Raw genomic sequence first — 24,480 nt, forward strand, 5'->3', positions numbered from 1 at the left:
CATATTGCTGCTCAACCCCTTCTTTCCCAAAGCAAAACAATCAGGGAGTGCCCCACGCATTTACTTCGGAAGAAAAATCATGATTTATTTGTAGCGAAAATTCAGCTCAAAACAGTAACAAATTAGACAAGCTACAACGAAGACAAAATTTATTTTAACAATCTTTCATTTAAGAAGAAAGGTCAATCTCCAGTGAAAATACGATTAATAAGCAATAACAGTTTCTAAAGATACTTTATAAAATAATCGATGTGCATGCGGGTATCGAAGGTCCCTTTTGATCCATGTTATCGTAAGACCCCGTAGGTATGCAATTCTATTACGTCATCAGCCCCAGATCCTTAGCTGATCCAGAAACTTCGGGGGTTTCTTTTTGTTGCTTCCATCTTTTAACATTATAATGCCTAAATCATGAGTTTGAGAACAAAATTGAAGAATAATTTTTCCTAGAATAATAACTTCCGGAAAAATTATAATAGCAAATGATTTGTAATAGATTGGGGAGGAATTATGTCTTGAGCAGAATAAATCGTTGCTGGCAGAGAGATCGGGCACCTACGATACACGCGACAGCAACAAAGGGGATTGTAGTAAAAAACCTAGCAGGCAGACCAACGACCGAGATACCGGGGGTCGGGGGCTCCCCCAAAAAGACTTAGCTGGTATAAGTAAAATACTTTTATTTTGTAATATATAGCTGCTTCTATATCTATTTATCAGGGCTGGCCCCCAAACAAAACGTTGTATCTCGGTCTTTGAGACAGACATGTGGAAGATCTTCATTAAAAGCCTAGTGAAATCATTTCGCTATTTTCTTGCGCTTATGAAGAAGGGACTGCAACTACCGACAGCCCAGGATCAAACGGACATGTTACATGCACTGAAGGTCTTTAACAAGGTTCAAGCGTACCTGCACTAAGATTATAGTTAAAAACATAAGAAAATGCCGTTAAGACACTTTTGTGCGCCGAAAGTCCGCACCAAGAGTTTGCGAGCATAACACTCTGCGCCGAAGATTGTCCTAAAAAGGGCTTGAGGATATAAAGGAAGAACACAGACCATGGTAGGAAAGTCAGAAACGACGAAATTATGTGGGAAGCAGCATCTTCTGCCCAAACCAAAATCTAAACGGTTCTAAGAGGTAGAGAAAACGTTTAACATAGCTGTTTCACGCGAAACAACCGTTATTCTGCGACAATCTATGGGTAACTGCGGGAAAATTAACGGGAGATTTTTGGCTACTAAAAACCACTGGAAATTAGAATTTGCATTTATGTTTCAAAGGTTAAGACGATAACCAAATGAATTAAAAATGCATAAAATTAATCAGTGATGACACATTTTTAACAAATATAAAATGATGGTAACTAGTTATCATATGTTTTGATAATTAAAAACGGTCGTCTTGTGTTTAAGATTCATATTGGAGGCTTTTGGATTGTCTATCATGGAAACTGCAATGGGATTGTCACTGAGAGAATGAAATTTAAACGAGCCGAATAAACAGGGAAGAGTCTTTAAGAGATATAAAGACGACTGATAACATTTCCAAAAACCCGTTAATCACAAACAGTAAAATTTTGCTAAAAAACTTCAAAGCCTAAGAAGACAAGCTCGAAAGTGCATTCTGGGAAATCTGCTGCGCAGCAGTCAATAACATAAAAAGTATAAGGTTCAGTACAAGCTAAGTTTTTGAAAGAAAAATACCAAAAGTTTGACAATTGTTGCATGAACAAATAAAGAAGTTGCAGTAACTTATAACTATAATGAGATTAAAGCATTTTGTGAATGATGTTTGTAAATATATTTTCAAGTCACATATTTCATAAATAAACCCATCAAAATATTTGACATTTACTGAGTCCTTGCGTACTAGAAAACTATGAAAAATGAACAAGAATAGAAAATATTAGCAAATATAACAGGCTGTCAATTGGATCCACGCAAGCTCCTCACTTTGATTCGTGGTGATCTGAAAAAGAAGAAATTTATGTCAGTATCTAGACGGTTGTTAACAAGCTTTTGGACCTCTGGTTCTTTGAATGAAATTCCTACATTCCTTTTCTATTTATTTTATTTGATTTTGAAACAAGCTAGCGGTGATACAATGCCTGCCAGAAGTACTTTGAACACCCAGCAATTTGCTTTGCACTTTTCATCTTTCATTCCTTTTCAGAAAAAAATTACAAATTCCACCCATCCCCCTAGAACAATGCTGATAATTTAAAGAAATATCATAAAAGAAACGCAAAAGAAAGTACTTCCTGAAATCCAAACCCGTTGATAGTAAACCAACATTGTGCCGAGGAGGAGAGGGGGGTAATTGATTTTGACCTTGCAAACAGTTATCAGTGTTCCAAGACTTTTGGCAGGTAAGTAGTTCGCAAATTTCAGCAGAAGTATCATTTTATAAAGGTTTTATGGCAAACTCTGTCATTCTGATAACTTTCTTTTCGGCAAACAGCAAACGTTTGCTTCATTAGAAGCACGAAGATGTTTAGTAACCGTAAAACTATGATAAGACTACACACCTTGTTTAAACTGGGACGAAACTGCCCCGATATGTGGTGGCCGGAACATGTCAACAGCTGCAAATCTTTGGTTTTCCATGAATCTATTCCTCATTATCTCCGCAAACTGTTGCTGCTGTTGCAAATGAAGCCTTTGCATAGGAGCAGCAGAATGAAGATAGTCTGTAGTGAACGGTAACTTAGGTAAAATAGGCTTATTGGTGTTCTGTAGTGTGGGTGCTTGAAACGCGATTCCTGGTCTAACTATTGGGGATTCAGCGTGGGTATTGTTATCTTTAGGAGCATTCTGTGGAGATGCCCTAGGAGAGGCGATCGACCCTTTGGTGGAATCCTGACGCGTCTGCTTCGTGCTCGATATATCAGTCTTCATCGAAGAAGCTTGCGGCGACATAGATGACCCCCGTGACGCTGGTGATTCACGAGTTGGTGTTATACTTCTGTTTACATTAGCCATTCGGTGCTGAACGGGTGCAAAGCTCATTCGTGGACTCAATTGCGACGCAGTAGGAGTCACGCGAAGCGGCGGTATGGCCGAAAAAGTCTGATGCTCTTCTGAAGATGTTCCTTGGGCACTTAAACGAATATTTGATACGGGGGCATTTTGAATTAGGCTACCCGGCTTAGAAAGCACTTGCATCTGCCCACTTAAAGATCGAGGCAATTGCATCCCCATCTCAGCTGAAACTTCCTTATCAAAAGAATTAGAGGGTTCTGTCTGTCTATTTTTATGGTCTGACACTTTCGGGGCATTTCCAACAAAACTAAGATAGTCTTTCAAAGCAGTTTGCGAGTCCGGGGTGGCAGTTGTAAGCTTCGTCGGCTGGCTCAGATGGCTCGCACTTGATGGATGGCTCGAACTTGATGCAGAGAACAATTTCTCAATATGAAAGGCAGTTTTATTCCCAGCTATTTGAGGGGTTAATTGACCACGAATATCCTTGAATTGCTTTCCACTAGTAACATTGTGTTGTGGTACAGAACTCTCCTGGTACCTCAATCCTTGAGGCAGAGAATGCTGTAAAACATTTGGATTTCGCCCATCTCGAGATGAAACGGAGGCTGAAACTGATGAATATCCCGGTAAAGAATACCCAACACTAGCAAGAGGGGGAATGGCCTTCGTGGAAAACACGACATTACCTTGATCAATTACTTCCGTCTTTGCGTTTAAAATTTTCACAGGACGCTTCTCACTAGAATCTCTAGCGCCTTTGGATTCGGTATGATCTTCATCTAGTGGACCAAAGTAAGAGGTTTCTGAGTTCAGCCACTTTCGCACCCTTTTGTTGCTTTCCTCGATGCTGATTCGCTTGTTTCGGTTTTCATCTGACATAGGGTCTTCGATGATCGCATGCAGCTCGTCAATTTTCTGGGTACTCAAATCGGCTGTCGGCTTCTCCTGTTTTCCCGCTAGAGACATATTTACATGTGAAGTGACTCCCACAGGAACAGTTTGCGTTTGTCCCGATGATGTCATTTGCAAGCTAATTTGCGAGAGATCGATTCTGGCTTTGGATGCTGCAAGGAATAATGAAACGTCACAATCAAAACACCACAATCATTTCAACAGTTTTTAAATTTTTGGGTCTACATTTGAAGTCACAACAAAAGTTGCTTGAAAATTTAGACTGTAAGCAGGCTAAATTGAATAATTTTGCATAATTGGGTCTAAATTTTATGCGAATGTAACGGGTAATGTGACTTTAGACGGAGCGACTATAAGTGGAGTCGACTAATTCATTAATAACTTTCAGATGAAAAATCTAAATAATTCGTTTTGCAAAACCAATTGCAATGAGTAACCTTACTTTTAATGAAATGAATCATTGCTTCATGTGGTGCAGAAGTCTTCTTTATCTGTTTCTCTGAGTGTTGCGCTGTGGCAGCTTTGGTCTTTTGAGCTCGTTGCTGTTGTTGTTGCTGCTGCTGTTGCTGCTGCTGTTGCTGTTGCTTAGTTATCTGCAAATGTTGCATTTGCTGACGCTGAAGCGACAGTTTTTGTGCCAAATCCTGTAGCTGTTTCTGCTGGACCGCCTCTTGTTCAGACTGGGACTCCTTGATCAATTTACTTGAACTCCCTTGTGACAGGGCCTGTTTTTGTTCCAGAATTCGTTTTTGTTGCTGTTGTAGCTGCAGCTGTTTTTGCAGCTGCTGCTGCTGCTGCTGCTGCTGCTGCTGCTGCTGCTGTTGTTGCTGTTGTTGTTGTTGCAGTTGCTTTTGCAGCTGTTGTTGCAGCTGTTGTTGTAGCTGTTGTTGCAGATTATGGTCTTCTTTTTCTTCTGGCGTTTGTTTCCCCTCTTTATCCAGCAACTGATGCAAACTCTTCTGATGCTTTGCCTGAATATTCTGTTGCTGCTCTTTAACAGCTGTTTGCTGCGTCATCTGTCTCAACTGCTGAATGCGATCTTCTTTCAATTGTTGTTGTTGCTTTTGCTGTTGCAAATGTTGTTGCTGTTGCTGTTGTTGCAATTGTTGTTGTTGCAGCTGTTGTTGTTGTTGTTGTTGCAGTTGTTGCTGCTGTTGTTGTTGTTGCTGTTGCAGTTGTTGCTGCTGCTGCTGTTGTTGTTGTTGCTGTTGTACTTGCTTTACACTTTTCTGAATCAGCTCGACATGTTGCTGTTGCAGTTGCTGGCGAGCTTGTTGTTGTTGAAGTTGGAAAACCTGTTGCAGTTGCTGCTGTAAGAAAATATTCTGTTGGAGTGCCTGCAACTGCTCTGTAGTGAGCTGTGGACGGGACTGTGCATTGCCACCGGTTGCAGAACTGCCTAGTATTCCTCTGATAATAGCTTGCTGATTAATCAGAGAGTTTATAGCCCTTTGACTGTCCATAGATTGCAGTGACTCTTGTCCTGATGATGCTGTAATTCGTAAAAAAGAGTTTTCAATGACAATCTTCCAGAAAACTGAGAGGTTACAGTCTGCTAACAGCCAATTAATAAGCTACAATTGTCCTTTAATCAATTTTCTTTATGGTAATGTTGCTGTACATCTTTGACCTACAATGCCCACCAAAAGTCCACATAACGGGGACACATAACAGGGAATATAGTAACGGGGACACATAAGCGTGTTTACATAACAGGGACATTTTTATACAGTGAGGGGAACATAACACAATAAAGTGGTTTTTGTTTTTAGTTTTAGTAGAAACTAGACGAATGTGAATGCTTAAAATGAACGTTTCATTTAACTTTTGTTTCATTGTCGTTGCCTGCGAGTTCAAACGACGGAGTTCAAACGTAGGAAACAAATGAAAAACTTTCTTTGTTCCAGGATCCTTAGAGCACCAAAAATTCTACTTCCCTCCTCAGCCTTCTTAAGCACCTACACCTAATCAAACTCCAGCCAACTCGACGTTAGGCTTATGGTTGCCCTTCACACCCACCAGGTACCAGAGCCTTAAGAAGCGAAAACTACGGCTTCGAAGTAGGAGTAGATGAGGAGATGAAGGAATCAGATTTCTAAATCCACACTCAGGTATATATAGAGTTCTAAAGTGACGACGTCACAAAAATCTATTTTTAGAATTTTTGAATTTCGACCCCATAGTCGGAAAGAGTATCATAAAATACCTCTAAATATGCAAAATCAGTCAAATGTGTTATGAACTGGCTGAGATATGATCACATGTGTAATGGCATTTCCCCCATCAAACCTCTATATTTTGGTCTCTGTTCATAACTTTATGAACAGAGCGAAAATAACAGTGATTCGTTGGCAAACTTCAAATCTTTCATTGGCAATATCTCAACTGATTTTAGACATATTTAACTAATTTTGCATATGTGGAAGTATTTCATAAAGATCTTTTATGTTATGTGGTCAAGATTCAAAAATTCTTAAAGTAGTTTTTTGGTGACATCACACTTTAGAACTCTATTTCTGAGATTCGACTTAAACTATATAGCTGAGACTACACCGTGGAGTCTATGGCACCCAGGGTACAATCCAAATTCTCAACCATGATCTGAAAGTTGAAGATTCACCTGTCGCTGTTGATGGAGCCCGCAGCATCATATTAAGGAAAGGCGACGATGTAGCGGTCTGACCTACAATTTGGGGCCTGTTAGCAAAGGCGATTCTGGGCTGATGTGCACCTGGCTTTTGAACGCTGCTTGCCCCATTTGCTGTATTGATAAGCTGATATATTCCAGTGCCTCTTAGTTGGGTCTGCATTAACGGTGCGCGGAGAACCTCTGTTGGGAATACCGCATTGCCGAACCGCATCATGTTTTGAGGAGGAAACGACACACCATTCGGTAGCTGAAGTGAGCTGAGCCCAGGAGTTGGCTTGGAATCTGCAATGGAGTGTCTCGGGTCACCAAAAGTTGCTTTGGACATTGAGAGGTTCATGTCTAAAAAGAGTGAGCCATTAGTTGATGATATTCAAAACGTTAACAGACTAGAAAAAAAGATTAAGCACACTCTGAGAATACAAATAAAGATTAAGGCCAATCTACAAAAGCCTTAGCAACATTAAAAACAAGGTATTTTTTGGTGAGATAAATAAACTAATTTTGTTCCCATCGACTTGCCTTATGGCTGTTAGTCGCGTGCCCGCTACACTTTTTGACACTGCAGCGGAACATGGGCACACAACATCATTGTATCACAATGTGCCACCTTTTCAAACTTACTTATTTTACTGGTTACATGATCAATTTTGTTTTAGCTTGTGTTTGTTTGCTTGTTTGAGTCATCCAGAACAAACTTTACAGCCCGTTTGCTTTCTACAAGTATTCAACAATAAAATATCCTAAGCAATACAAACAGTACAGCTGGAGTGGTTCACCAATATAAACAGAGTATTACCATTAGGTTTGATGATCTTCACAAAACCTCTTTCATTTCCCTTCATTTGCTTACTGCGTTTTCGTTTCTTTGGGTTTTCGTCTTCCTCTACATAATCCTCATCACTCAGGGCTGTTTCTTCCGGGAACTCTTTAGAAAAGTATTTATTGAATGCTCTTTCAAGATTATTGGCCATTTTCGTATAGGCTGAAAGGTATAAATGTCACGTTTATAGCCTGTAGTGGACTGGAAATGAAATGGTTATCTTCACAGTAGAAACTATTAGAGCCAAAAAGGGTATGACTACAATTTTATATGCATAATGTTTTATAATCAAAACTTCCTGGTAATGATTGCATCCTCTGGAATAATTAATACAAGAGTACCGTTTTGCGCAGCAGTGTGAGGCTGATTTCTCTGCCCAGTTTTAATCAATTTGCATACAATGCGCACCTGCCCGCGTTAAGGTGCGTGTTTGTTTGATACAATTAAGATTGATTTCAAATCCGTTGACCCTTACCAAAACACTGTTAAAATGCGCAGGGAACCAAGAGTGTAACAAATAATGTTTTCTGGATTCAGTCGTTTCAAAAACTATTGGCACACTTACAAAGGATATTGTTTACAAACACTGACTGATGACCTAGGCCTTTATGCCAAAAGCTCTAAAAATCGTTGTTTGTTAACTTTAGGAAAAGCTTGGTTTCCTCTTGGCAAAATCTTTCTTTACTGAAATGTTTATTAGCTTTGATATATTTCTTCAAAGAAATTCATTCTGCTAGTGTTTCATCCAGTTTAAAGAGCGGTTTATCAGGAAGCAAACCGAACAAAAAAGCGAAGCGTAGACTTACGACTGTCTTGGCCATTATAAGTTAAGCAATTCGCGAAAATCAGTTTCACGTCTTCAGACATCTACAAAAAATAAGTTTGAGATAAAATATCTTTTCCCGAATACATTGCATTAAGCTTGGAAGATTTCTGGAGGCTTAAAAATACAAGGCCTTTATCCGTATTACATATCGTCATTCTTTACTCTGAAACGAAATAATTTTGAAACAGGCAAACATTTGAGTATACTTAAGATTAGGTGACAGTGTCAAAAGGCAAGCTGCACTGATTGGGCAACTTTAACAATCATGTAATCGCGTTTCTGATTGGCCTTTTTCGATCCACAACTGTTTTGATCTTTTTCGATCCACAACTATCAGAGTGTTTTTATCTATGTTCTGAAATTTTATACTCCGAAGAGTGTCAGACGAAAAGCTTTAGTATGACTCAAAATATTTGCTTTTGTCAAAGCTTTTTTAAATTTTGTACCACAAAGGATTGTAAACGAAATGGATGCAGAAACCTATAGATGCAAAAATCATGCCTTGTTCAGCGAAGAACGTAAATTGGACTTATTCTGGTCGCAGCCATTTCTTTCCCAAACAACAATCGTATGGCACTTTATACCGTTGGGTGCGGCAATATTTGACAAAACCTGCTGAGATTTTTAAGAAATAAACATAAAATCTCTAAACCCGTATAAATTTTTTATCAAAGCATCAACAGCTTATACTTCGGCAAATCAAAATTTGAAACAACAGACACCCATTCAGTTTCTTTGAAGCTGATGATATCTACAGGCTAAATCCCACATCAAAGAAATCCCGACCCACTAGGTGCAACCTTTGGCAGATTATACATGACGGATCCTTATTTATCAGATAATAAGACGAACTGAAATTCGGCTAGCAATCGAGAAAATTGTAAATTCGTGGACTGAAAACAGACGTCTTTATGAATATTTTCTTGATCTCGAACTTCGACAAAATAGGCCTTTCAACTTTTATATAGGCCACATGATGGCATCTGGTCTCAGAGCGATTTCAACACCCTCTCCACCCTCTCCACCCTCTCTCCACCCTCTCCACCCTCTCTCCACCCTCTCCACCCTCTCCCCACCCTCTCCACCCTCTCCACCCTCCCCACCCTCTCCACCCTCCCCACCCTCCCCACCCTCCCCACCCTCTCCCCTTCCAGTATTTACTGCAAGTAACGAAATGTAATGTGATGTTATGTAAGTATCCACTCAAGTAACAAAAAGATATACTGAATGTTAAAAACACTCACATCATTTCTATTTGTATAAACGCTGCCATCTAACTTTTTCTCAATGGTGGATACATCCATCGGGTTCTAAAAGAAGGCAAGATAAATTAAGCAACATGCATGAAATGAAAACATGATGACATAATTAAGTGATCAAAGACGTTCAAAAGGCCACGGAGAGATGCAGAAAAACCAAGCAGAAAAGGTTGAGCAAATGCGACCACTTCTATATAGTCATTTGATTTGAGTGTTCATATGTTGTAAAGCAGCTTTCAGAATATAGCATAACACGATCAAATGTGAAATAAAATGATAAAACAATATAACATGTACCTTGATGATATCGTAGTACTGTGGAGCATATGATTCTTCAACCGGCTCTAAAAATGGCCAAGCATCTTTGTGTTTCTTCAAAGCTGTTATAACTGCGAAAAATGATATAAAATACTTACACCCGTTGACAGCGTTGAAATCAGTAAATATTTTAATGCAAAACTCTTTAGCAAAGACGATAATTTATTTTCTAAAGAACTTAACATGAAAACGGATGACAGCGAATCATGATATTGAAAAACAGGTCTAATGTATCAAGTGATAACCAACAAATTTTCAGTTATTCAGTTATTCTTTCACTCGTTTCAAATATCTCAGTTATTACGAATTCCCAAGAAAATCGAATGCTCCGGTTATTCTTCTTTATTTTAGACTAATAATTTTCCAAACTTTCTAATGATTTATAACAAAAGACATAAAAGCTCTTAACTTTTTAAAGATATGTGCTTAACAATGAAAATTTATCTTCATCGTCTTTAGAAGTCCATGATTTTGACATGAAACCCGGGCTTGGCGATGTATTCTAGCTAAGTGTCCTACCTCAGAAGAAATCATCCAAAACTACCACCCCAGACTATTCTCAGCCCCCCCCCCCCCCCAGTCTGACTTATCTGTAGTCAGTTTTTAATTCTAATTTGCCTGAAGCTGAATTGTCTTCAATAAAAAGTTGGTCTTCTGGTGGGAGACCAGCAGCTCTTCAACCCTAGTAAAATTTGGTCTCCAGCTGTTACCCAGTGTAACGATTAACGGTATCCCACAGATAAAAACCGGTGTTCCCGGGTTGCGCGGTAGACCGAATTGTCCACCCCTGCATATAGTTATTACAACAACCAATCAAATGCTGACTTGTGATTTGCACCAATCAGAATGGCAGCATATACCCCCAAGAAAACAATGACATCCCCTAAGAACACACAACCGGTCTATCACTGTCACTTTCTGAAAAGATTCAACCAGATTCAATTATAGAAACTCGTCTGCATTTCCTAAATTTTGAAGAAATCTAATGCGGCGTTTATTAGAGAGAGGGGCTTGTTTCTATTCATTGTGAAAGCGAAAACATTTCTCAAAAGGGCGTTTATTTGACAATATAAAAGTTTACGTACTCTTAAACATTGCCGTGTATTCGTCTTCGTCCCTTATGTTGCCATTACTTGATTTGCTAGGGAGAAGATATATGAATAAGGATAAATGGACGGATTTGGTTAATCGTACAATGAAAATTCAAATAAATAAACATTTACCGGATACTTCCAAACAACAGACAAATAACTTGAACCAGACAAATAACTAAGACTTTTCTCCTGTGTTCAAAGCTCTATAAATTATCCTTCATGACACCTCACTAAAACAGAACACCTCTTAAGCGGACACAATCATACATCGGATACATACCTAAAAAGGACACATCCCTATAACAAAAATCTCAATAAATCGGACGCGTACCTACAACGGACAGCTCCTTATAACAGAAATCCATATATATCGGACACCGTCCTATAACGGACACCCCCATCAAAAGACACCACCTTATAACGTACATCTTTATACATCGGACGCCTCCCAAGAATGGACATGTCCGTACAACGAATACCTTCCTACAAAGGACTAGGATACTGGACAATCGCGATCGCTATATAAAAAAGGGTCTTCTTTGTATGTTGACGTATTGCGTGGGTCTCGCGTTGTCAAGACCGAACACTAGAAAATCATAAGTATTACAAAAATGTACTATACAATGATAATAGGGCTTTATTCGTTTATTCGTATATATTAACTTTGACTAGCATTCATTTGGTTCACTGTAGCAAAATCAAAATAAAATGATCGATGTTTAGAATTCACATAAATTTTTTGCTGTTCTTGTTTAAAGAAAGAAACCATAAGAGTTCATTCATTAATGAGCGGAATATATTGATCCGTATCGATCAAGACTGAGCCAAGCAATTAGCACCAACATCATCCGAAACACAAAACAGGTAATTAGAAAGAAACGCCCAAGTAACAGAGACTAACTCAATCCGCAATTAACATGATGGCTTTTTCACGCAAACAACATTTTGCGTCAATTTTCTCGCGTTCAGAAGCTACCAAAATAACTTTGCAATTGAGATCCAGACAAATGAAAGGCAGGAGAACTGTGGCCATCTGTTTAATATTTTCGTATATCTATGAATCATTTTCTTCAATAATTACATTAATGTATTTTGTTGTATTGTACACGCTAAATGTATTTTCACACTGCAAATCAAGAAAATATGAAAGGACAGCTGAAAAAGATCGAAGCTACTTTGCCACCAGAAAAAGCAAATGTTTTATATTTGCTAAATCCTCAAACAGAAAGAGAAACATTTATAAGAAGAAATTAGGCTCGCAGAGTAAGCCTCCTTCAAAAACCGTAGATGGTATCCATAATCCAAAAGGTGCTGCATATTTAACCCGATTGAGGGCAGGACTAAGCAAACTAAAGTTCCATATATTCAAGGAGAATTTCAAAGATACAGTAAACCTACTGTGTCCAACTAACGATGACAAAGAAGATATGGAATAATTTTTGCTGCTTTGCGAATCCTTCAAGAAACATAGAAGAAATCTCCTCGCTGGTATAAATAATGTACTAAGAAGTCTATGGAAAACCTAAGGCTCTAAATGACATGACAAACCCTTTATCCCTGACAATGGCCTCCAGTACTAAGAGTACCTAGTTACTAAGGGGGCCCAACGAAAGAGGGCTAGCCGACAATAGGAAAGCTAGTCAAAAAACCTCAGATCGCTGTGCAATTAAAAATTCTAGAGACATATGGAGCCAATCATTTGACCTGGTGCGTCTTTCCACGCAAAGTCATCAAAACATACATAACATCTGTTACACAACTGCCAACATTGAAAAACAATCAGGACAGGTACTCATAGTTCTGACACCGAAAACACACTCCAGGGAGAAACTTCCGAATTTGATTCTAGACTGGCGGGGAACAGAACTACAGCACCCAGCCGGTTTCAGCTTTTCTCGATCCACTGTAGATAACAAATTAAATCACACGAAAGCTTTTGCCTCCAGAGCTCGTTTGCCTCATAAGAATTTACTTATGATTTTTGCATCAACAGTTGTGATAATAAAATATTATATTAATTACTGCAGGGATCTTAGAAACAGTACAAAAAGCATTTCCTACCTTTCGTCACTTTTTTCCCTGTCATCAGCGTCAATACTTAGCTCACCATTTCTCAAAGACAGACCAAACTGTGAGGCTAACTCGGGGTTCTCCATAGCCCACTTCTGTTCTTCCCGGTGTTTGAGTCTTTTTTCACGCTCTATGAAAAATAAAAATTGAGAATTCACTGGCATCACTACGGTATGAAGCACGCAAACAAAAAGGCCTGCAACTCAAAAGCGTTACAATTATCTCTTAGTATCAAACGACACCTATTATTCGCTCTAGACTCTCTATCAGCTGTCACACAAATGTGCTTACGATGGAAAAGTTTGTCGAAATCTGTGCAAACATATTGACTACATTTAGATTGACTACATAAGAGATTACATTTAATAAAACATATAAAAACAGCTAATAAAGCCTACAGTGCACTTAAATTATTTTAGCTGGTTACTTTCAAAATGCCGATACTAAAATAAATTCCCGTCATTTAGCCGCATAAATTATCATATATTATAATTCCCAGCAAGCATCTACGGGTAATTCGAATTCATAAAATCACGACAATAAACCAACTAGACATAATAATATCTAGAATAAAAGTAGTTACACAGTTGTATTAGATTCCATTAAGGGCAAAAGCCAGTAGATTCATAACATTAAAACATCTTGTTCTTTACGCTTTAGTACACACAACACTCTCTATAAGACATTGAGATATCTCCAACAGATCAGTTACTGTTATCTACCAAATCTTTAGGTAACCTGTATTCCAAAATCTTAACACAATGTCTTGTGACATCTTGCAGGCCAAACAAATATCATTAGTTTTGTTTTGCAAAATTGTTTCTAGCATGGAAAAAGCTGTTTATTTTTTGTAAATAATAAAAACCTTATTATTAAAGGCAATTTGATACCGGTTTTTTGAATATCTTAACCCTTCAAAAAATTAATATCCCTTATTAGATAATGTACTTAGGTATGGTGTAGGAGGGCTGTTAGACACCGCTTAGCTTCCACTGCAAGGGAACAAAAATTGAATTTTTATGCATCTCTTTTCCGTGTGAGCTTTAACTCGACCATTTTTCAGCGTTAGTTTTTTCGCTGCTGTCTACCTTCGTGTGTCATAGGCTGCTTAGGTAAAACCACTTTTGACCGCAAAGGATAATAATAACTTAACTTGGTGACGTAGGCAATTTATCACTTACCCAGCCTTCTTTCCTCCGCAACCCGCTCCCGTTCACGTAGACGCTCTTCTCTTTCTTTCTTCTTTCTTTCCTCCATTTCTTTCTTGCGTTCTTCCGTCTCACGGGCTCTCTGCTCCTCTTCAATAATTCGTTGTTCCTCAATCTCCCTCTCTTCCTCCTCTTTTTGAACCAACTTCAAAGCAATGCGCCCAGAGGCACGTCTAGGGTTTGACTCGAGTAGATACTTCTTCTGCAGCGCCTTTTCCTAAAAGACAATCCAATTTAACCTAACGCTTCAGTTTCAAATTGGTAGCTTAAAACTACGTTTCAGTTCTACGAGCGGTCCTATCAAAATTGATTATCTTTATTATGTATCCTATCAAAACAGAAAAAAGTGAGGATTTCTGGGGCAAACCAGATAAAAAATTAGTAAAATAGCGCCCACATTCAGAGGCATTTTAGAAAGAATGACCTGCCCATGAACACCTGAACAATGTATTGAAAACAATAAAATTGTAACTCTTTCTCCACTCGATACAGATCGAAAATGTCCAATAGAAAGGAGATTAGTCCGATGGAGTTCGTTTCAACGAATCAACGCGTTAATCTACATCAAGAATGAAAGAAGTTTCCACATGAGAAAATGAATTATTTTTTCCTACAAAGCAGCTGTTTCTTTCTCCTGACATGCAATACTTCAGTCATATAATAATTAGTGTATATATCTTTTAACATCCCGGCGAATAAGAACATCAACTGTGATCATCAATTGAAACGTATTGTGTTGGTCTATACGGCAAACAAAGGGTTTGTGCAAGGATTAAAGCGCAATCTTGCAAATAACAAAATAATCTATACATGTATCAAGCGAACAATTCAAAATTTCGGTCACGAGAAAAACTGCAGGTGATCACATTATGACAAGGTCGAAACAATTAAAGCCGACAGTAAGGATGGGAAACTTTCACTTGATCGCGGTCAAACGCTGTAAAATGTGCATGCTTCAACAGCTCGTTCTTTTGCACCTACAATTGAACCTTGCACAAACGCTTTAAGGTTTTAAGACTGTCTTAGCCAGCGTAACATATTTTGAAGAAAAATACAACCTTATTAAATAGGTAAATTACCTTCGCCTCAATCATTTGTGCAATATTATCGAGGTATTGTTCTTCAAGAACGTTTAACAACATCACATCATTCTTCTCTTTGCTGATTCTTAGTGATTCTGCCACAGCGTTCCATTCATCACCTGTGGAGCATTCCAGACACCATGTTCCTTCGCCAGTTCTCATTGCGTTTGTTGTCGATCCATCGAGAGTAAAATGTGAGTCCTGACTCTCCCAGTCAGAGCTGAAATATTACATGAAAAGTCAGAGTTGATCAGTGCCTAATCCAAGCGCAAAGAACTGACGTGTTTCAAAATTTACTGGCAATTTGACGGGCTAATGCATAACATACAAGGATTAAAATATAGTTCGGTGTATTACTGGGCTGAATGAGATTGGTTGGAAAAGACCGGCCAATTCGCGTGTGAAATACAGGCGAAAGAGCCTCTTAAGTCTGAGATAATGAAACCAAGATAGTATAAAAACACGAGGAGGTAAGAAATTGAAAAGAAAAGGTTTATAGAACGATACAAAATCCTGATAAAACAAGAAATTGTTTAAAAAGCAGATGACAAAATCATAGAATTCTAAGTGAATGGCTTTTAAATCCAAGAGGAAACAGTATATTTTTATACAGGCTTAGTGAAACCGTGTATACCCATACTAGCAATCACTATATTTTCTCATCAAATAACCCCGGAATTCTACCCAATTCCCAAACAATTTTTACACCAAAATTCTACAAAATTCGTTGTATTGAAAGTCTATTTAGCTAGCAGAAGGGTATTGTATTTAAATTAACTAGAAGGATAAATTTTAGTCATCATTATCATTTTATCATCAAAAGAATTTCGCTCACCCAGTCTCATAATCAGATGAAGAATCAATCCATTTACGATCACGTTTTCGTTTTCCCGCGAGGTAAACACGTCCATTCTTCTTAATGTGCTTTCCATTTTTCTCTCCGTTGATGTGTTTCAAGTTATCTTCAGGGAAACTTTCTTTATATAACCGCGTGCCGTAGAAGTACCAAAATGTGTCACCTTTGCTGTTCCTTCCAATCGGTTCTATTCTCAAAGTGTCAGCTTCTTTGCCCTAAGCAAAAAAGAAAGATTCGCATTAACAGGGACGGAAAAATCTAATACGAAAGTTAAACGATCACTAATTGTGAAAAAGGCTTCTTTAGAAACGTTACCTTCAAAATTTCTTATCAAAATGGAAGATCCACACCTGGATATAAACTTTCAGCTTACTTTCGGTGATTATCCGACGTTTTTCTCTGGAACGTGTCCGACGAAAAGTACTTGTGTATGCTATGTTTCTGATATTTCGTGCCATCTTCAAATTTTGCGGTACCAAAAACACGTTTAACAAAATATCAGATAGACCACATCAGGTCATTTGCAGTTGGAAGTGAAGCTAAACACTTATTGAGCTTTGTAAATGGTGAAACAACGTGAAAATGGTATATATAATATTTACAGAACTTTTCCTGTGAACTGAAAATTACTTAGGACGAAATCACTTTGGTTTTAGCAAAAACGGCTGCAACAGAAGGCTGTTGTTTGATTTCAAACAAATTCGACCTTTTGAGATAACTTAGAGAAAATGGTAAAAATTGTTATCATCTTGCACAAAAAGGTAGGGCATGAGGTTTGGCAGTCACGAGGATGCGTAGAAGAAAAAAGCCTTATTGCAAGGAAACAAAAATGAAAATGATAAACAAATTGCTTGGCAAACCAGACGTGTTTATGCTCGATGGCCCCACTGAAAGTTCTCTGGAATAGGATTCGGAGTGCTTCATCCGAAGAGGACATTGCCCATTAGGGCCAAATGAGGGAGGGCGGGAGTTAATTTTAAAAGAAAAGAGAAAACATAAATTGTTCTTGAAAAGCCTCGACCATTTTTGTCTGGTACTGTAGGATCGCAGACCTAGCATCGCTGAGCTAAATGGCTGGGATAAATAAAGCAATCCCATTAAATACCGTAGTTGCGTATGGTATTTTATCCAAATATTGACAGTATAATACGTAAATAATTTTAAAGAAAATGGATAAATAAGAATGCGATAAAACACGACGCTTTGCGTATGTAACTGCTATCAAGAAAATTCAAGTACAACGACCTGCATTTGACGACAAGTAATTGCTGAGAAATATCGTGTTTTTCATAGACATCCTTTCAAATTTCATCATTTAGGTGAAAAGAGACGTAAAAAAGGACCGTGTATCCAAGCCGTTGTTAATTTTTGTTACTTTAATTATTTACTTATTATATTGTCAGTTTATGAACAAGAAGATGGCGTTTGAAGTGCAGGGCATTAAATAGAGGTTTCATTGTATTTAGAATGCACCACCTGCTACTAAACTAACTCAGCGATGTTGAGACACGTTACCTATTGAGGGAGCGGGGTATGCTAATTGGGGGGGAGGGGGTTGAAACTTCTGAAAGATAAGATAAAGATGATATTTTAAGTTTTTTAGTACATTTTGTGAATTTGGTCTAAACATCATCACCCCTCCCCCCCCCCCCCCCACTTCCTTGGCCTAAATGAATTCATAGTTAATCAACAAATGTGAAGCAGAAAATGAAAACTGCAAACCTTCAGTAGATCTTGAATGTCATCAACTTCCAAGCGCCAATGACAAATGTCATACAATATAGTCACCTTTGTTCTACATGGGAGTTGGCTAAAATAAAAAATTTAATGGATAGTATAAGACCTTTTATTGTATTTGTCTATCTTGGATCAGCTGCTTATGTCCCTATTATCCTCATATACAGCTTACTCTTTTGGTTACTTGAACAAAATGTGGGATTTTTTCAAAAACCTATAGGATGGCAGGTAAAACCAGATGTATTTTTGATGCATTCCTCATAAACCAAATGACAGATACTACAACTTTTGGAAAATGCTTCTAAGCGTGATTGAAGGATATCAGCCAATCCAAAACGAATGTACTTGAAATTGTTAAAAATCTATTTTAGGTTAACTGCAATGGAAAGAGTTTCCTCTTTATCTGCCACAAACTCTTGTAATGTCATATTTCAGAAGTTGTTTTACTCAAAGTGCTTGCCCAATGAATAAAAATAAAAGGTGCATTATAATCTGCAAAGTAGACATAGACTAAAAGTGATATTTTCTCTCAATTCTTCCTGTCGATGATGACATATGGTGAGTGGAATACAGAATGCATATAGATACATTGCACCTGTACCCCAAAATTACATGTTCATGTAAATGAGGTCAGGCCTGGCCATAAGACTTTTAACAGGGGAGCAGTAAACAGCTCTCCTAGTACTTTGATTGGATTTATATTAGAGGCTTACCTCACTGAATAAGCTAAGACTTAGAGCCTCAACTGTTGGTGCAGGATTGTGAATCTGGATCAAGACAAGCCACTTAGAAACAATTTTGGCTTAACTAAGTTAATTTCTTTAATCATGTCTAAAGTAACCTGCAGGTTACATTTGATACCTGATTTCATTGAAAGACTAGGTATTCTACTGAGACACTATTCAAAGGTAGAAACTTTAGCACCAATTTTATTACTTTTGGGTGGGGACGGACAGTGGATAACCTCTATTTAGAATTGCTAAGGCTTGTATAGTTTTGAAAAAGAAAATGTCTATTTAGTTAATTTTTGATACAGCAGAGTACATATTGGGAAGTACCAGTACCCAATGCTGCTAAAAATGTATTATGAATTTCACTCAGTTCAGCTCCAAAAAATTCTTATCATTAAATCAAAGGTTTAAGTCTCCCATTGAATAGTATTTACACTATATTTTAGATATGCTGAACTTATTACCCCACTTAAAGATGCACCTCACAGGCCTGGCCATAGCCCTTGCTCCCCTCCAGGCTCTCCTCAAATGCTTGAGGGGAGCTAGAGGTAGTTTTCCCAAATAGTTCTAAAAATTAAATTTACCCTCCTTGAAATCAATTTTTCCTTTGTTTCTATTCTTATAGCTCACCTGAATACTACTAGGTAAATCCTAAATTTACTGTGAGTAAAAAGATTAGACAGGCACTAGTTGACTCAGCCATTGCTTCTAAAATTCAACAAAATATTGTTTTCCATCACCATATAGCACTTTTCTCTATTGTTGAGTCCTTCATAAAAGCTAATGACATTTCCATGTCATACATTTCTTTTTCCACCATTGTTAACTTTATATTAAATTACTTTTTATCTAATCCCATAATTGAGAACCTTTTTTATTTAATAGCAAATTTAATTTCCAATGTAAGCCAAAAGCAGTGAATACATTTCACCAAATGACATTATCATAATAAGAATTTCAAGAAGAAGCCATTGAGACATTCGCACCTGAAAGAAACTTCTTTGACTGGGTTTTCTTTGCTCTCTAAGCACGTGTAATGGTAGTCTAGCAAGTCATAGAGATATTTTTCAAAATTCTTGCTCCTATGAGGAAAACAGAATTAGTTTCAATGCTGTATAGATAAGAAAACATTAACTGCAAACAAAACTATGAATCAAGAATTAAATTATTTTCAAAAAAAGTACTAAAAGCTACTTTGAACATAAAACATCGAGAGCATCAGGAACTTTTTATCCTTAATAAATAGAATCTGTGCCTTTTTTATTTTAAATAGTAGGTCCCTGTTTGCATATAACTGTTTTCATCATTGACTTAAACAAAAACTTGATATTCATGAAAAGCATTTATCATTTAATGGAAAACTAATCAATCAAATGAGGCTATAAATATAAAATGAACTCTTGCTTTACATTTTTGAAAGAAAAAAATCTGAAAATCAATACAAGTCTACAGAGGTCAGAATTATACAGATTTATAAAATTTAAGCACAAAGCTGATAAAAACAAATATTAAAGTTACTGCCTTGTGTTCTTACATTTCTACTCATCTGTTATCTAAATAAATGAAAATCACTGTTTACTGGTCTGTCATAAAGTGCTCTATACCATCTAAGTATGGCTGTACATGCTTTTTGGTGTATAGACCAGGAATGTTCTAGCCTACTACTCCGAGTTTCATGCTTAATGCAATCATCAGGAAACTGCTCTCATCAGGCAATTATTATTTGAAGAAAACTGAATACCCTTAACTGAAAAAACAGGTCTTTGAAGCTAAAGAATATAATTCTGTTTTCAAAATTCATCTAATATTTGCTGCTTGAGGCTAAATAAAACTCACCCAAATTGCCTCATGCAGTACACTGAATTAGTCCATGTTACATATTAGCAAGATTCTGGTTTTCAGATGAAATTATCCTACATCTTAATTCAAAGTTATTACAATTTTTAATTTTTGATATATAATCTCATCATGTAGACGCAGACTAGTCAGTTGCAAACTGCTTATGCAATAGAGAGATTTGCAATTAAAGTGAAATTGAGCTTAGAGATTAAATTTTTCATAACATTAGCAACCAAATAGGTTCATTTTCAGCAATTCTTTAATCAAAAGGAAGGAGGTTGCATTATAAATATTTAGATTAACAAAGTTAAAGGCAAACAGATCATATTAAAAAAACTTGGGGTTAGGATATAATTTAAATTTTTACATTTTTGCATTTTTACAAACTGCCTTTCAATTAACCATATCGGTTTAGTTTCTTTTCAGTATAAAACATAGAAACATAAATATTTTCTTTATGGAAATGTGAAAATATGTTGCCGTCTTTTATTCAAAGTTGATATGAAACTTCTTAGCATATGAAAAATGTCAAGCTTATTTTGCAGGGTTGAAAGCAGGATTAAAAAAAGATTCTTTTAAATTATTATTCATCAATTCAAAGAAACATAGGTCAAAAAATACAGCTTTAGTATATAACTATATATTTTAAATGAATCTGTTTCATATCAGTTATTATGGTAACAGAAGATTGTGAAAATGTAAGCCTTGCTTGAAGGTTTTAAACATCAAAATTTTCGTGACCATACAGTTTCACAACTATCATTTGTGGGTGGTTTGGTGGTTGAAAATGAAAATTGCCACTCTTATCATCTTTACATAGCAAAAATAAAATGTAACCCTGTTTACACTGTCCCGTTCAAAAAGGGAACCATGACGGTACAAAATTTGTTTGCTTTCATCGCAAGGTCAAAACTGTACTGGATAGCAGAGCAAAATCAGCTTGGTTCCACAATGCTAGGGTGAAATGGAAGGGTGAACTATGACAGTTTTGGCACAGTTCCAAACTTGCATGGGCAGTGAAAACAGGATCATAGTGCTAGGTTTATACAGTTTTTGCGTTAGGTTATTTCACTCAAACTGAAACAAAATGGCACTGTGTGTAGTTTCAGCAAAACATAAATGAAGAAAATATTTCAACTTTTATTTTCACTTGCTTTTATGAGATAATCAAGTACCAACCAGGAAGAAATCTTCAAGCAATAAAGTAAAACTAATGTACAATTTTTTCATTTTATTTGGATGCAAATTCAGGGCTGAATAGAAAATTGAACCTTTAGAAGTAGAAAAAAAACAAACTCTAGTCAGTGACAAGCTGAAAAGAGCCCAACTCTAATAGGAAACGAATACATTCCAAATAACATTTGTCTCTTGATCAACAAAAAATAAATATGAATACATGCAATATCTATTATACACACTAATAATTCATTTTGGGATGACATTGGAATTTATCATAGTGACTAGAAGGATTATGAATCGTAGCATTAAGATTATTCTTTTCCTTCCGCCAGTTCCGGAGAAAAAGTTATACGAATCGTAAATAAGAAGGGGAATGATCCTTCTTTTGTTCTTAGGGGTAAAAAATACTCACGTAATGTCCTTTGTTTTGTACAATCCTCGAAGTAGGCGAGCAAGAAGATCTGGAAGAAAACTTGTTTCTTGTCCCTCTGTGGCGCCGTCAATAAGAAGCGAATCTTCGAAGTCCTTTAAAATGAATAAAAAATAACAATTAACGCGACGCTGGAACTGTCTGGGGGTGACAGGAAATGGTTAGGCAACACTAATGGCATGCGAAATATTGAACACGTTTTCTTTTTGATCATCAACTGTGCTATTTCTTAAAATGTAACACGAAGAATACATCAAATTAACACTAATTACGTAAAGGTTATGGAATACAACTAAGATTCATTACAAAAAAGTATGCGAAGTGTATCAATTATTTGTTAGGCCTTACGCACCTCAATCTCAAATTCTGTCAGGTCAAACGCGGCCCGAAACAAATAGCAGTAGTGGGCAATAGCTGGAACTTCAAACCATGACCGTATTTGAGAAACAGAAGACATGCTCTGTGCTATATTGCTGACTTACAAAACGGCTTGCAGCTGTGATATGACCATATTAAATTCAAACACATTTTCTAATCATTTCTATTATTTCGTGTTGTCTTTCAGACCGGTTTGCTGTTAACATCCGGGCACTTTCTTTTCAGTCTCGATCTGAAAAACGCTCGTGGGGGAAACCTCGGCCTACCTATTATAAAAGTCCTTCCTCCGCAGAGACGAAACAATTTTTTCTCAAGAAACCAATTTTTAGGGCTATGAAAACAAACTGAACTGTTGCCAGTACAGATTTAATTTTCCTGCAACATAAACTAGCATTTTATATCTATTGATTTAGGCGTTAAACGTTCTCAGAAAAAATTTGGATTTGCAAGTAGCCCTATGAGAAAGAAATATGTGGTAAACCAAAAAACATCTGCTTTTTATCATTTTCTTATAACTTCACGACTTCGTGTTATTATGTCTGTAATCTTTTTTTTGAAGAGCAGAAAGGTAATTATTTATTCAGATAGACTTTAAAAGCTATCTCAAGCTTTCATAATAACGATTTTGAAGTGGTACAATATAGTGGGGGCGCCACACCTGACTCTAACAGATGAAATTTTTCAAACGATAACTACTTCATTTAAGGCGTATTCAAAGCGATACGGGGAGGGTTGACACAACTTTGGGTTTGTCGGCAAATATACTTCAATGTTATACGTGAAATCGATAAGAATATAATGTACACTTACGTTTAAAAAGTATCGGGACAAACTTCGAAATTTCGACGACATTTTATGCAACAAATTTGGACAGACTTTTTTCAAATCTTTCTCGCTAAGAAAGTACGGCAGTTATTTCCATGAAATTTTCATAGGGCATTGTTGATGTTTTGAAGCCATTTGTGTACGCCAAACAAATAAAAAAAGTCGACCATAAAATTGCTAAAGGTCTTGAGACGTAAACATGGGAGTTCTTGAAAACCAAGAACTGAGTGAAGGGGAGCGCTTACAAATTGCTTTCTGCTAAATCAACTCGAATAGATTTCGCAATATTGCATTTCTTGTCGGCTTCTCAACGAGTGCAGCTTTTAGGCGTGTTAAACGTTTTTCCGTACAAGAAGAGTAAAAAATTTATCAAGGGTTGGCAGACCGAAGAAGTTTACGACACCGAAAGACGAAAGGTAATTTCTGAGGGAACTGCGAAGTAATAGGTTTGAAACATTACCAGAAATTATGTTGTCATGAAAAGAAGCTGAATCTTGGAAAATAAGCAAACACATGGCTATAAAAAATAAGAAATACAAATTTTCCAGCTTTTTCAGAAGAAAATACTCTCTCAAAATAAAAAATAATCATCGCCGACGAGTACAATGACTTCCCCTTGAATAAATGTAGCTTGAGTAAATGCAATAGCTAAATAAAATTGTAGTGTTTACATTGATGTAATTTGAAACTTTAATTTTGTGATATTTTTTATAAATTCCTTTCTTATGCAAACGTGAAAATGAAAAGTTGAATTTGTTGGGACATCTATAAATTTTTGTGAATGTCATGTGACTTTGCCATTATTAGGTCATACAACCCTTCTGATATTTTTCTGTTATAAACAGGAAAATCGTAAGAATCCTATGTCTTCATGGTAATGCTATTAAGTTGAAGCAATTTTTCGAATTTTTGTTTTATTTTGGGGATACATAGGCCTAGATTATTCGGACAAAGACTGCCCAAATCTGAAAAAGTTTCCGTTGCAAAACCAAATCCAACACATTGCCATAATTCATTTATCGAATTCGTCCCAGTACTTTTGAACGTAAGTGTATTCCTGCCTCAAAGATCGTGTGTATTCTCAAATTGCTCAAGATGTCCATTTAAGTAGTTTTGCTTCTTTTTGGTGCCAGAAGTCTCACTTTAAGAGAGGCTTCTGCCTGGTGTTATAAAAACAAATTTTCCTAGGTAAAACTTAACAAGACACAATAATCACGAACTAGTACAATAAAAATGAATAGAAAAGTGCTGAATAATTCAATAGGAATTGAATGCTTAGAT

General features: G+C 36.8%; 1 protein-coding gene across 2 annotated transcripts; it reads right to left on the reverse strand.

Moving 5' to 3' along the window:
- Window positions 1-132: 132 nt before the first annotated feature.
- Window positions 133-22,598, reverse strand: LOC135695286 (uncharacterized). 2 transcript variants are annotated; one of them, XM_065214294.2, is made up of 17 exons: window positions 22,349-22,598; window positions 21,979-22,091; window positions 19,535-19,630; window positions 17,803-17,890; window positions 16,060-16,295; window positions 15,222-15,444; window positions 14,116-14,359; window positions 12,926-13,064; window positions 10,856-10,911; window positions 9,750-9,841; window positions 9,438-9,503; window positions 8,174-8,234; window positions 7,344-7,529; window positions 6,518-6,829; window positions 4,340-5,389; window positions 2,532-4,049; window positions 133-1,972 (listed from the first exon to the last, which is right to left on the reverse strand). In XM_065214294.2, the coding sequence occupies exons 1-17, from the start codon at window positions 22,451-22,453 to the stop codon at window positions 1,953-1,955; spliced, it is 4,605 nt and encodes a 1,534-aa protein (XP_065070366.2). In that variant the 5' UTR covers window positions 22,454-22,598; the 3' UTR covers window positions 133-1,952. The 2 variants fall into 2 exon arrangements, with proteins under 2 accessions (XP_065070366.2, XP_065070365.2); XM_065214293.2 differs by having other exon boundaries at window positions 6,518-6,886.
- Between the last annotated feature and the right edge of the window lie 1,882 nt (window positions 22,599-24,480).

This window comes from Rhopilema esculentum, chromosome 2 (genome assembly GCF_057945365.1).
Source record: "Rhopilema esculentum isolate cy_ngs chromosome 2, ASM5794536v1, whole genome shotgun sequence".
In the NCBI taxonomy this organism is placed as follows: domain Eukaryota; kingdom Metazoa; phylum Cnidaria; class Scyphozoa; order Rhizostomeae; family Rhizostomatidae; genus Rhopilema; species Rhopilema esculentum.

Excerpts from the sequence above, each read along its gene's own strand:
- LOC135695286 (XM_065214293.2), bottom strand. The coding sequence starts at position 22,453 with ATGTCTTCTGTTTCTCAAATACGGTCATGGTTTGAAGTTCCAGCTATT. Across the intron at positions 13,065-14,115 it reads TGCGGAGGAAAGAAGGCTGG|AGCGTGAAAAAAGACTCAAA; the intron begins GTAAGTGATAAA and ends TATTTTTCATAG. Across the intron at positions 4,050-4,339 it reads AATGATTCATTTCATTAAAA|CATCCAAAGCCAGAATCGAT; the intron begins GTAAGGTTACTC and ends TATTCCTTGCAG.